General features: G+C 43.9%; 1 protein-coding gene across 4 annotated transcripts in view; it reads right to left on the reverse strand.

The window, feature by feature from the left end:
- Tmem181 (transmembrane protein 181) overlaps positions 1-13366 on the reverse strand; it is a 75879-nt gene that overhangs the window by 16043 nt on the left and 46470 nt on the right. For all 4 annotated transcript variants that reach the window (XM_004874552.4, XM_004874553.4, XM_087187907.1 and 1 more), the window contains 2 exons: positions 11134-11244; positions 990-1070 (listed from right to left, as the gene is read on the reverse strand). In XM_004874552.4, the coding sequence (XP_004874609.1) occupies positions 990-1070; positions 11134-11244 (192 nt within the window). The remainder of the gene's footprint in view (positions 1-989; positions 1071-11133; positions 11245-13366) is intronic.

Raw genomic sequence — 13366 nt, forward strand, 5'->3', positions numbered from 1 at the left:
AAATCTCAGGTACCAGGCAGTCCTCAAGAAACAGTGAAGATTTCAGACCAGCCAGGTAAGATGCCAGCACCCACATCACTAGTGAGGTTCTCTGGGGGAGCTCTGGGGCTCCCTAAGGCCAGGGCTTGACACAAGCACTATAGGCCCCAGCTCCCAGCCAACTGTAGGGCCTATGTCCCACTTTTAGATGCCCTTGTCACATGCCCACCACATGCCTACATCCTGCTCTACTGAGTGAGTCTGCAAAGTATCATGTACTTCTTAGGTGGCAGCTGGAGGGGCCACCACTGTAAGGAGTGGACACATCTCCTAAATGTCACACCCTCTGCGTCAGCACTGGGGTGAACAGCTGATGAGGGCTGAATGCTACCCTTCAGATAGAGGTTGGTCACTAAATACAGCACACTGCCTCTGTCTCTAATTCATAAATCGCTACCTTCACACACTGGCCCTATGGCGCGCCCTTGTGTTCCCAAGGATAAGGCATTCCCCCAAAGTTAGTGCGCCTGTGGACACAAACCTCAGGCCCTAAATGAGCCCAAAGCATGCATCTCCAAACCACTTCTCTGTAGCCTTATTGCTGAAAAGCTCAAAGACTAAAATCTCTTGCACAATTTTCCAAATATAAAAAGCCAGCAATAGCTTATCTGTACCTGGAGAAAGTCACTCAGATAAGGCAGAACCCCTACCACACAGGTTCAGTGGCATTTGTTACTGCACACTAATGAACATTTACATGAAAGTCAGTGATTTGCCATGATTATTACGCTGCACAGAAATATTAACTAAAGGATTCCACATCATTCTTTTTTGCACATGGTATCTCGGCTGCCACACAGAATGGTTAGTAGTATCAGGCCAGCCCACTGGATGGCAGATCTCAGGGTTGGGAAACTCTGGGTAGCTTGCTCTCTGAGGATCATAACTGCACAGTCCAGCGTTGTCTCAGCTAGGCCTTAGCTATAGTCCACCCGGCAGATGGTACTCACAGTGACAACGAAGGTGAGCACCACAAAGACAAAGCGGAACCAAATTTCCAACTGGGAAAATGCAGGGTCGTATGTCTTCCACTGAAACGGAAAGTAGGGGAAACAATGTGAATTTTTTAAAAAGCACCCAAGAGGAAATATACCAGACTTCTAATAACAGTTCCCTCCAAATGTGAGGCTTTAGGTAATTTTAAATTTTTAATACTTTTTCCTTATACTTTCCCTCATGTTGCAAAAACTTAACAGTACTAGGGATTGAACCCAGGGTCTTTGCACTGAACCACATCCCTAGCCCACTTTTAAATTTTTTATTTCAGGACAGAGTTTCACTAAGTTGCCCAGAATGGGGTTGTACTTGCAATCTTGTCTCAGGCTCCCAGACTGCTGGGACAACAGCTGTGGTACCATGCTTGACCTTTCAACTTTTATATTAAAGAACATAACCAAGATGTGAAAATAGTTTTAACTGATAAATCTAGCAGATAATCTATAATCCTAACAAGAACATTTGGATTTTAAATCTCCCACCAAAAACTAACCGCATCAATCTCTTTATTAGAAAAAGGCCACACTTTCCATTTTTTTAAAAAATAGATTTTTATAAGATGAAAAAGTGTGAACAAAATTCTCTAAGAAAGTTTAAGTAAAGCATGTAGATATGAATTGGAAACGAGCAAAGTAAACCACAGTTACAGTTGTCAGTTCTGCTGACTGAGCAGATCCTTGTTCCTTGCATGAGCCAGGGTGCGGGTGCCACCTGCCCATAGCAGGGCAGAAAGCAGGGGGCCCTTCAGCCCTGGTCACAAGCCAGACTCACAGCCAGACCACAGGGCATGACACTGCATTGGACCAATGTGCCCCATCATTTCATGAACTGAGTTAAAGTCACCTCCGCAATTTTTTTTTTTGGTACCAGGGATCGAACTCAGGACCTTGCGCTTGCGAGGCAGGCACTGGAACCACTGAGCTAAATCCCCGGCCCCAACCTCCGCAATTTTAATAATCCACTCCAAAGAAGGTAAGAGTCACACAGATTTACCTTTTAAAACATTAAAACACACATAATATATATAGTTTAAGACACAGGACCTGAGAAGGCAGTGAAGAGTGGTAATGTCTCGCTGATGGGAACAAGGGAGCCCCCTAGATGGCCCCATCATTGGGAAGCCCAACCACAGCCACGTGGTCTGCCCGAGTTGTGAGCATACAGCTGGGAGACGAGGGGGACAGGGGCCAGACTCCACAGGACTGAGCGCCGAGGGAGAAAGTGCCCCAACCCTGGCCAAGGGCATCACCCCACCCCATCTCCATCCAGGGCACAGGTGTGAGCAGCCACTCAGGGCAGGACAAGCTTCCCACAGAGCCAGTGCCTGACTCCTACAGGGCCAGTGATGGCGTCTGTTCCCATGAGAGAAAATTCATATTCCCAGGACATTAGGCAGCATACCCTTTTGCCACAATGGTGGGAAAGTCAGACTCAAACTTAGTGCTGCTTTGGTCCCATCCAGCAAAGTTTAAAAATTCAGGCCTGAAAAGATCCAAGCATTTCCATGTGACATAATATCCCAGAACAAAGCTTAAGAACGTGTGAGAATATGAGAACTAGCAACTACCAATATCTGCACGGAATCAAAAGTACCAGACACAGGGCAGGAGGGTAAGCTCATGGTGGAGCAGTTGCCTCGCATGCTCAAAGCTTAGAAAAAAAAAAAAAAAGCAAGAAAATAGAGACCTTAATGAGGAAAAAACCTAATCTATCTAAACTGATTCAGAAATCAAAGTGACAGAACTAGCAGATAAGGAGACTAAGATACTAGGTGAAAGGTTCAACATGTTTAGCAGAGACATGGAAGATAGCAGATCAGAGATTAGTGAATGTGAGGACGGAAGTAGCAAAGGAAGAGGGCATAGTAAGCTGCAGGATGACCTCAAGCAGCCTAGAGACATGTGTGAAGTCCCTGAATCTGGGGGTGATGGAAGACAGAAAAGCTATTTAAAGAAATAATGGCTAAAATTTCCCCAAAGGTGATGAAATTATAAACTCATAAATCCAAGGTTAATGAACCCCAGGTAAAAGAAACATGAAGAAAAGTACATCAAGGAACATTGAAAGCAACTTGTTTAAATAGGTAAATGAGAAAAATCTTAAAAAGAGGTGGGAAGGTAGGGAGGAAAGGGTGTATTATCTCAGAGGATAAAAATAAAGACAAAGATAAGGATGACAGCAGGTTTATTGTTGGAAAAAAACCAAGCCAGAAGACAGTGAGCAATGTTTTCAAAGATGGACAGGGACATGAAAGAACTGGAGCACTTGTGCTGGCAGGAATATGAAACAATGCAGTACAATGTAAACTGTAGGTCAGGGGCTGAACCATACCAACCACCCACTCCACTGCTCAGATTCATCCAAAAGAAATGAAAGACGTGTACACAGATGTTCGTAGTGGCTTTCCTTATAAAAAGCCCCAAACTGGAAACGAGCCAAATGTCCACCAGTAGGAAAAAGGATTTACCCTGGAGCCACACAGCAGAGTACTAGGAACAAAAAGGAATGGAACCATAGATACACCCAACATCATCAATCAATCTCAAAAGAATTATGCCAAAAGAGTACATATTGTATTATTGTGCATATTATATAAACTGTAATATTCTATTTATATAAAATTCCAAAAATGTAACTTAATCTGTAATGAAAGCAGATTGGTGGTTGCCTGGGGGCGAGACACGAGAAGAGGAAGTGGAAAAGGATGTTCAGGGGGGATGGGTGGCAATAGGTGTACCCTGATTGTGAGGATGGTTCCCCAGGTCTGACATACATCAAATGGGTACAATTCCATATTTTAAAAAAATTTTATTGGTACATTTTAGATATGCATGATAATATATATTACCTGTACATAACATATCTTGCTTTTTCCCCATTCTGCTTCCTTCTCTTCAACCCTTCTTCCCCTTACTTACAAAAGCTTTGTTTCCATTTTTCCCTTGTCCCTTCCTTCCTTTCCCTCTCCCCCTCCCTTGTTCCCCTTCCCATTTGAACATATTCTTCCCATTTCCCAATATCTACTACATGTTTTGGTCCTTATTTACACTTTCAGTTTCTCACATGAGAGAAACAATGCAGTATTTAAACGTGTGTCTGATTTATTTCACTTAAGAGTATGGCCTCAAGATGCATCCATTTCACTAGAAAGGTCTCAAGATTATCTGTCTTTATGGCAGAGTAGTACTCCATTGTATAAAAAAAACCCCACATCTTCTTAATCCATTCATCAGTTGATGGGCATTTGGGCTGTTTCCAAGATTTAGCTATTACAAACTGTGCTGCTATAAACATAGGTGCGCATATGTTCCTGTGCTATGATGCTTTTAATTCTTTTGGAAAGATACCAAGAAGGAGAATAGCTGAGTCAAATCAAACCTCTAGTTTTAGTTTTTTGAAGAATCTCCAGAGTGATTTCCACAGTGGTTCCTTCAGTCTACAATCCCACCAATGGTGGTAAAAGGTTCCTTTTTCACCCAACCTCACCAGCATTTGTTATTGGTTGATTTTTTGATAATAGTCATTCTTTCTGGAGTGAGGTGGAATCTCAGTGTTGTTTTAATTAACATCGCTCAAATGATCAATGATGTTAAACATTTTCTCATATATTTATCTGTCATTTCTACTTCATCTGAGAAGTGTCTATTCTTTTTTTTATGTTCTACATTTTAAATTTTATTTTATTGGTATATTTTAGGTATACAATATAAGGACATTCATCATTGGAAATTTTCACCTTTACATAATCTCTCTTGGTTCTTATTTTTCCCCCTTTCCCTGCCTTCAACCCCTCCATCCCTCAAGAAGTGTCTATTCTTTTCAGATGACCATTTTTGCAATGAGTCTTTAAATTTGAGAGGTCTGATTTTTTTTGAGTTCTTTGTCTATTCTAGATATTAGTCCTTTGTCTGAGGAATAGCTAACAAAAAATTTTTTCCACACTGTGGGCTGACTCTTCACTCTGTTGATGCTTTCTTTTGCTGTGCAAAAGGTTTTTAATAAGATGAGATCTCGGGCCAGGGATTTAGCTCAGTGGTTTCGCCGCCTGCTGTGCAAGCGCAAGGACCTGAGTTCAATCCCCAGTACCAAAAAAAAAAAAAAAAAAAGATGAGATTCCACTTGTTGACTCTCTGTGATATTTCCTGTGCAATCGGTGTTTTGTTCATAAAGTTTTTTTGTTTGTTTGTTTTGTTTTTTTGGTACCGGGGATCGAACTCGGGTCCTTGCACTTGCGAGGCAGGTGGTGGAACCACTGAGCTAAATCCCCGGCTGTTCATAGTTTTTGCCTACACCAATATCTTCAAAAGTTTTACCTATTCTATCTTTCAGCAGATTTAGTGTTTCGGTTTTAATATGTAGATCTTTGATCTATTTTGAGTTTAGGGCATCATGAAACATATGGGTCTAGTTTTAATCTTGGCACGCAGAAAGCCAATTTTTCCAGCACCATTTATTAAAGAGGCTATCTTTCTTCCAGTGAGGGTGTTTTTCAAAGGTAAGTTAACTGAGTGTGTTTGGAGTTGTTTCTGTATCTTCTAATCTGTTCCACTGATCCTCAGGTCTGTTTGTTTGGGGTTTTTTGCCAGCACCATGCTGTTTTTAATCTCAGTAGCTTTGTAGTATAATTTCAAGTCAGCCCCCTGCCTTGCCTTTGTTGCCAAGAATTGCATTTGCTATTCTGGGTCTCTTCTGGTTCCAAAGAATTTTAAGATTCTTTTGTCTAATTCTATGAGATATGCTATTGGTATTTTGATCAAGATTGCACTAAATGTGTACAACACTTTTGGAAGTATGCCCATTTTCACTATATCGGTTCTTCCTATCCAAGAACAAGGGATATCATTCTATTTTCTGATATCTTCTTTGATCTCCTTTTTCAGGCTACTATAGTTTTCAATGTAAAGGTCTTTTACTTCCTTGGTTATTGATTCCCAGGTATTTCATTTTTTAATCTTATTTATTCTTCATCTGAGGAGTACCTATTCATTTCAGATGACCATTTTTGAATTGGGTCTTAAAATTTGGGGGGTCTGACTTTATCGAATTCTTTATATATTCTAGATATTAGTCCTTTGTCTGAGGAATAGCTGGCAAAGATTTTTTTCCCGCACTGTGAGTTCACTTTGCTCAACCACTGCAGTCCACTTCCTTTACTGTTCCGTTCCACTGGTGCGTTTCTCTGTGGAGGCCTCTGGGGTCGCCAGTAGTCACTGTGCATCTGCAGGCTGGAGCTGCCCTTTCCACGCAGTGAGTCAGGGCTCAGGGAGAAAGTGCTGCTTACTACCTCCTCATCCTTCTTCACTGAAGTTTCTCTTTTCTTTCCCCATGGGCTTCAATTCTCCCACTTCCCTCCCTCTTCTCTTCCTCACATTGCTCAACTTCAGTGTCTGGACACCAAATCTCAGAGAAGCTGTTTCTCTGCTGCTCAACACTCCATCACCTTCCTGCAAGTCCCTTATATTTCAAATACGTGGACTTCACTGCACATCAAATATCTCCCCAGTAAAACTATCAACAAAAATCAACAGCTAACAACTGGTGTTAATGGCACGGTGGAGATCACAGTGAGTAAGCAAGTGCGGATTTTGAATCCCAGCTCCACCATTCTCAAGCTGGGAAGTAATGAAATCTTACTAAGCCCCAGGTCTCCCCTCTGTAAGATGGGGGCGCTATTACCTACTTCACAGAATTATCACTGCATTTATATAATACATATAAAATGTTAACCCAGTGCCTAGCAAATAGTAGAAGTACAGTAAACAATAACTTCTAGCTGGGTGTGACGACACATACCTATAATCCCAGCACTCTAGGAGGCTGAGGCAGGAGGAACACAACTTCAAGCTCAGCCTGGGCAACTTACCAACTTAGTTAGACTCTGACTCAAAATAAAGAATTAAAAAGGGCTAGCTTGGTGAGAAGGCTCTGGGTTCAGTCCTCAGTAACACATGCATGTGCATGCATTTGCACACACACAATTACAATTTGTACTATAAATCCAAAACATAAGTTTGTTTTTTTTTTGGTACCAGGGACCGAACCCAGGTCCTCAGCTTGCGAGGCAGGTGGTGGAACCACTGAGCTAAATCCCTGGCCCAAAAACATAAGTTTTATAAATACTGTTATAGTATTTAAATTTGATGATAGTATCATGTCATTTATAGAATAACCATAGTCATGATTCAGAGGGTGAGGTGAATACAATACTCAAATAGAATGAGAGTACATGTCCTATTTGAAAAGTCGTACTGTAAAGCATGATCTGGAAGAGAAGAATCATAACCATCAAAATATGTTCAAAGTAACAGTGATGAAATATCATTTTCACCCTCAAGGGACTGTTACTCTTAAGAAAAAGAAAATAACCATGGATTCCCTTGAAGAAGGGGGATTTTGTCTTAAGACTCTATCAGAGCAACAGAAAACAATGGATGCATTTTAAAAAACCAACACTAGAAAATAATGCTTTATTCATATAGCTAAAGTTAAAATACACATTTGGGTTCTAAAGGATGAGTTAATTGGGGGAGACGGGGACCTGAGCACCCACCTGATGCATGACACACAGGGGTCCTGGATGCCTTTGTGATCCAAGTCTGTCTCCCTGGCTGGAACCTCCTGCATGCAGGCTTCCTCTCCGGAGGCCCACCCATTTGCTCCTCGGAGGGGTGCAACTGAACATCTCAGCCTAGGGCTCACTGGTGCCCGAGCTAGAAGACTGTGTCTCCTCCCTCACACTGCAGCCAGCAACAACCTCTGCCCCTCTGCTACAGACCCCAGCCCACCTGTCAAGCTGGGTTCAGCAGGGCAGGACCAGGGGAAGGACGGTCACAGGACTGTGGGTAATGGGCTAGAACCTTAGTGGCATGTGAGGAGCAGAGGCCAGCCTGTGGACACTTCCAGGTCCACTGTAAGGACCTGATTCTATGTAACAATGCAGTTTTTATTTTTGTGTTTATTTTTAACCCCCAAAATATATGCTTGGAATTAAAATGTAAAATAGATAGAAGGAAATAAAGAATAAGAGCCTCAGAAAAGATTCCGGCGTTTACATCATTCCATGCACTGGCTTTTACCTCAAGAGCTGGTTGGGGGCCGGGGATTTAGCTCAGTGGTTCTGCCACCTGCCTTGCAAGTGGAAGGACCCGAGTTTGATCCCCGGTACCAAAAACAAAAAAGAGCCTGTTGGCATCAGAAAGCCATCTCTGTCCTCTCCAAGGCTGGGCCTGCCCCAAAAGACTGTGAAGTTACATCTGAAACAAGCACCCACTTCCTGCCCTAGGTCACCTCCCACCAGGACACTCCTGGGCCTATGGCCTAGGTCACTCATCCACCCATTCAGTGTCTACTCCTACTACTTGCAGGCAAAGATGATGTCAAATCCTGTGCAGATGTGAAATAAGTGAATTTTGAGAAAAACATAACTGCCTCCAGGAGCTAATTCTTCAGCCGAGAACAAATGTTTTCTTACATTCTCAGAATTCTCCGAAATGGAGAGCAGCAGGAAAACATGGCAGGTGGGGACACTGTAATGGGGAGCCACTATTCAGATCCAGTGACATAAAGACCCCGTGTTTTCCAGGCTTTCAAAACAGTGCAAGAGACACTCTACAGAACTATCTGGGGACAAAAGGAGAAAAATTTTTAAGGCAGTCCTTATCAAACACGGCCTGCCACTACCCCTCTCAATTTGCGTGGGAGCTGGAGTCCACCAGAGAGGACTGAAAGGTCAGGAGCGGGGGCTGTTGTTTTAATTTCATCCTCCTCAGGTTGTGACCTGGGAAGATAAAGGAGGAACAGAGAGACGTGGACAGCTGGCTACCGAGTGTCACTCAAAGGTCACTCTAAGGAGCACTTAATTAGAGGACAATGTGCCGAGACACACTGTGAAGCCCCCCAGTGCTAAGGGTGGTCACTGTGATGACAAATAATGTGTCACAGAAGGAAGCTCAGGAGACATACAGGAAGGCAAGTGAAAATGGCATTCAAGAAGTCAAGAGCCCAGTGTGTGTGTGGAGCACAGCTGGTAAAACTAGCTGCTTCTAGAAGGCATGGCAGGTGAGCATTATCCCATGAGTATGGTAGATCCCCTCACCGGCTGTCTTGCAGGAATGCCACGATTTCAGTTACCCTTTGCCAACATGGTCCAAAAACATTAAGTACAAAATTCCAGAAATAAACCATTTATAAGTTTTAAACAATGCACTGCTCGACATTGCATGTTGTCCTGCTCTGGCCCCCAGGGCATGCATTATTCCTTCACCAGTATATCCAGACTGTTTGTACATGGATAAAGATGGAGACAGACACAGATATAGATATATAGATATCAGATACAGAGAGATATGAAATTCCCATCAACGGGTGAATGGACAAACAAAATGTGGTCCACCCATACAATGAAATATTATTCAAGGAGAAAAAAGGGGAACGAAGTGCTGATGTCCCAAACAATGTGGATGAGCCTTGAGAACAGCATGCTAAGTGAAAGCACTCAGTCACAAAAGACCACCTGCTCTCCAACTCCATTCAGAGGAGCTGTCCAGATTGAGCAAATATCCAGAGCAACAAGACTGCAGGGACCATGAGGAGGTGCCCTAGTCATTTACCTCATCGCTGAGACACAACACCCAATACCCATAACCTAAAGGAGGGGAGGTTTATTTTGGTTCAGTTTGTAGAGGTTTCAGTCCATAGATGTTTGGCTCCCAGGTGGCGGGACATGGCAGAAGACAGCTACTCACAGCATGGCAGACAGGAAGCAGAGGCATGCTTCCCAGCTCCCCTCTATTGCACTCTCTCTCTCTTCCTACGCATTTCCTGTGTGCCATGCCACGAGCTGCAGTAAGTGATGTGCATGAGTCTTTTGGGAACCATGAGCAGAATGTTAAGGTTTATATCTAGGTATTTCCCCAAAATCCTCATGCACTCATAGATGGGGCTTTTGGGGGTGACTGTAGCATGGGAGTTCATAGCTAACATGCTGAGCCTGGTCCAAAGTGGCTGGTCACTGGAGGCTCAGCCTGGAAGGGCATAGCTCCCTCCCTTGCTCCCACTCTCTCACTCTCTGCTTCCTGTCATACCAGACCTCTCCTCTGAGAGAGCTCTCCTCTGCCATGAGCCTCTGTCATGCTGCCTTGGAGGTAGCTGACTATGGACAGAAGCCTCAATAAACTGTGAGCCAAAATAAGCCTCTCCTCTTTTAAGTTGTGGGTGTCAGATATTGTGTCTCAATGATGACAAAGTATGACAAGAAGGAAGTGGGCAACAACAAGTTTCTCTAGGAGTGACGAAAACATGCTAGAATTAGACAGTAGTATCAGCTGCACAACTATGAATATACTAAACACTACTGAACCACACACCTTTTTTGTTTTTTGAGACAGGGTCTTGTTATGTAGTTCAGGCTGGCCTTGAACTCACTATGCAGCCCAGGCTGGCCTCGAATGCTTCTGCCTCAGCCTCCCGAGTGGTAGGTTTACAGGCATGCACCATCCCTGGCTACCACATACTTTAAAAGGGTAAATTTTATGGTATGTGAACTGTATCTCAACATAATTTTTTTTAAAAATCTATCCATTAGCAGTTTCCTTAAATATTCACAACAGTAGGAAGTAGTTATTTTACAGGTAAAATAAACTGAGGCTCAACAAGGACTAACTGGTAAGCAATGCGGCTAGGATTTGAATGCAGCTAATCTGTCCAACCTGAAGCCCTCATTCCTACTCACTCTGAGAGTCACACTGACTCTGAGGGAGAAGGACAAGGAGGCAGGTTTCAGTTGGACACAAGAAAGGACAATGTATTATCACAGCGCTTCCTCTCACTGAGGTTCTGAAGACACGAGGGCTGGCGAGGTCCTGCCTTCACAGGAGGGCTGGTGTACCTCGTGATCCCTCAATTACCTTCCAACTCTCTTAAATCTCACAATACCCAAGCTTTTCCAATTTCTACACTGCTTCTTTAAGCTACTCTTAGTTCTACGTGGTTAAGAAATTAGGGTTTTCCTGTCCAAAATAGCCTCATTAGATGCTGTGATGCACTCCAATCAGTCAACAGAGGAGCCATGGAAGCCTGTGCAACCAGCCATGTACTCACTGTGAAGTTCAGCTCCTTGATGGGGAGAGTCAGGTGCTCAAATCCCACCGTTACTGTGTACTGAGTGTAATTCAAGTAGCCAAGGTGAGCCACAATGATTTCTGCACATTTCTGTGAACACAAAGAAGATCAAGGACTTTAAGGCAGCAAGGCAAACTCTCCCACCAACTGACCCATAAGTAACACATTTCAACAACAGCTGAGAACTCATCTTCTCCAGGGAATCGAGAAAAAGCCAGGTGCCAGCCAAAAATAGTTCCTAGAAAGAAAATGCCAAATGAGTATTTTTGGAAACATAACATATGATTTATAACAATTAGAATCATCCTTCTCTGGATGACTGAAAATAACATCACTTGCATAAAGACATTAGCCATGCATCAATACAAACTTGATATTTCTATAAACACACTGTGCACAAGGGCCCCATAAAGTAAGACACAGCAGATCAGACGTTGCAGCCAACTTGTCCTCCTGCAATCACTGTGACCATATAGGGTGGGTGATGTATTCTTCTTCCTCCCCTTTCAGCTCATCATTCCTTACACAGAGCCCTTTCTCCTTCCCCGACCCAACAAGCAAAGGCTGTGTGAACAGCCACGAGAAGATTATGAGAACATGCGCACTGTATGGTCTGCCAAGAGGTCTTCTTAGGAATTAGGAGTCAGTGCTCTCTGCTCCTCTTTGGCTGTCCCCTACAGAAGCAAAGGAGAACAGGCCCTTGCTCCAGGATGCAGATGTGCCTTACACTCAGTGGCCAGGGTCTGCCCCAGCCCTGCCCCATGACCAGCATGCCCTTGAACATGGCTCCTTCCTCTCTCTGTGTCACAGGATATTCCAACCACTGCTGAGAACTTCTGTGCCTTTCCAGGCACTGTTACTGCCCTGGCTCTGAACAGGGTAGTCAGCCCTGTCCTAGGTTTCCCAAACCCAGAATATCTAAGGTCAGGGCAAGAAAATGGACTTGAGCTTTACACAAAAAGCCTTAAAAAGATGAGAGGGCAACCAGTAGAGAAGAGAGAGGCTTCACAGGTGATGCTCACAAGAGACAGAAGCAAAAGCCAAAAGTGAGTGTGCAAGGCCCAGAGGTAGTGTGAAGGCCAAAAGTCTCAAAACACTTGGGCAAACTGGCCACCATGGACCTGCACCACAGCCGGCCACACTCAGCCAGGCAGGGAGGGCTGCCCTTGAGGGCAAGGGCTACCTGGACAACCACTCAGCCCCTTCCCATTTTCCCACATCTCTGCTACTCTTTATCTCATCTGAGCCATGGTTTTCTTTCCGCCTGATTAGTTTTTCTCATTTGAAGTGGTTTCCTACCCTCTTGGCATGGGCATATGTTTGCATTCCCAGAAAAACTAAATTAACCTTTCCATCCCAATAGTCACAGGTTCAAGACTGGGGCAGACAGGTTCAACTTCAGTAAACATATTTCTGTTAGACAGAGAAGCACTTCCTGTAAGAATATGGCTTAGGTTTCAGGGGATGTTTTAATGAACAAAAGAGTTACTGCTTGGATTGAACATACTTTCACACTGAAAAAACCCATATGAAGCCACCTGCAGATTTGTGGGTCCCAAGTTCAAGCCGTGTCTCTGAGGCAGATTACAACACCTGGTGACAGGAACACAGTTTTCTCCCCTGCAAGGCATGGACAACCTTGCTACCCCAAGACTGACAATGTTTTCTCTTCACATAAAAAAATATATTCAAACAGAATGGTAAATATTTCTGTAACATTAGGATTCCATGCTTTCTTAAGTCAGGACAATGGACCAAGGAACAGAAGAGAAATATTCCTAGGGGGTGATATAGTATAAACTGAAGCAGGACCACCAACTGAACCAGAGAAAACCTCAGAAATGTCAACAAGTAACAACACAGCCAGCTCCCACAGGTGGCCTGGCTCTCCCTGAAGCCCTGGCAGCACACCCTACTTTTAAAACAGGAAGTCCCACGTGCTGGGAAACCCCTTAGTCAAGGTGATCTGTCACACCAGCCACAGCTACAGCACTGAACAGCTGTTCATCCTGTGCCACGTGCCAACTAAAGTAGGATTTGGCCTATTCTTTCCTGGGGAAGAGAAGGTCAGGCCAGCTGCTGGGACGGTTGTCCTTTCTGACCTTCACACATGCCATCCCTCCTCTGATTCATCTGAACTGACCGACACCAGCACACAGGTGGGTGGGGTGCACAGACAACTCCCACAGGTACAGATATCATCTGCTGCACA

This window comes from Heterocephalus glaber, unplaced genomic scaffold (genome assembly GCF_053883595.1).
Source record: "Heterocephalus glaber isolate CG9 unplaced genomic scaffold, H.glaber_assembly_v1.0 deba00001523, whole genome shotgun sequence".
NCBI lineage: Eukaryota > Metazoa > Chordata > Mammalia > Rodentia > Bathyergidae > Heterocephalus > Heterocephalus glaber.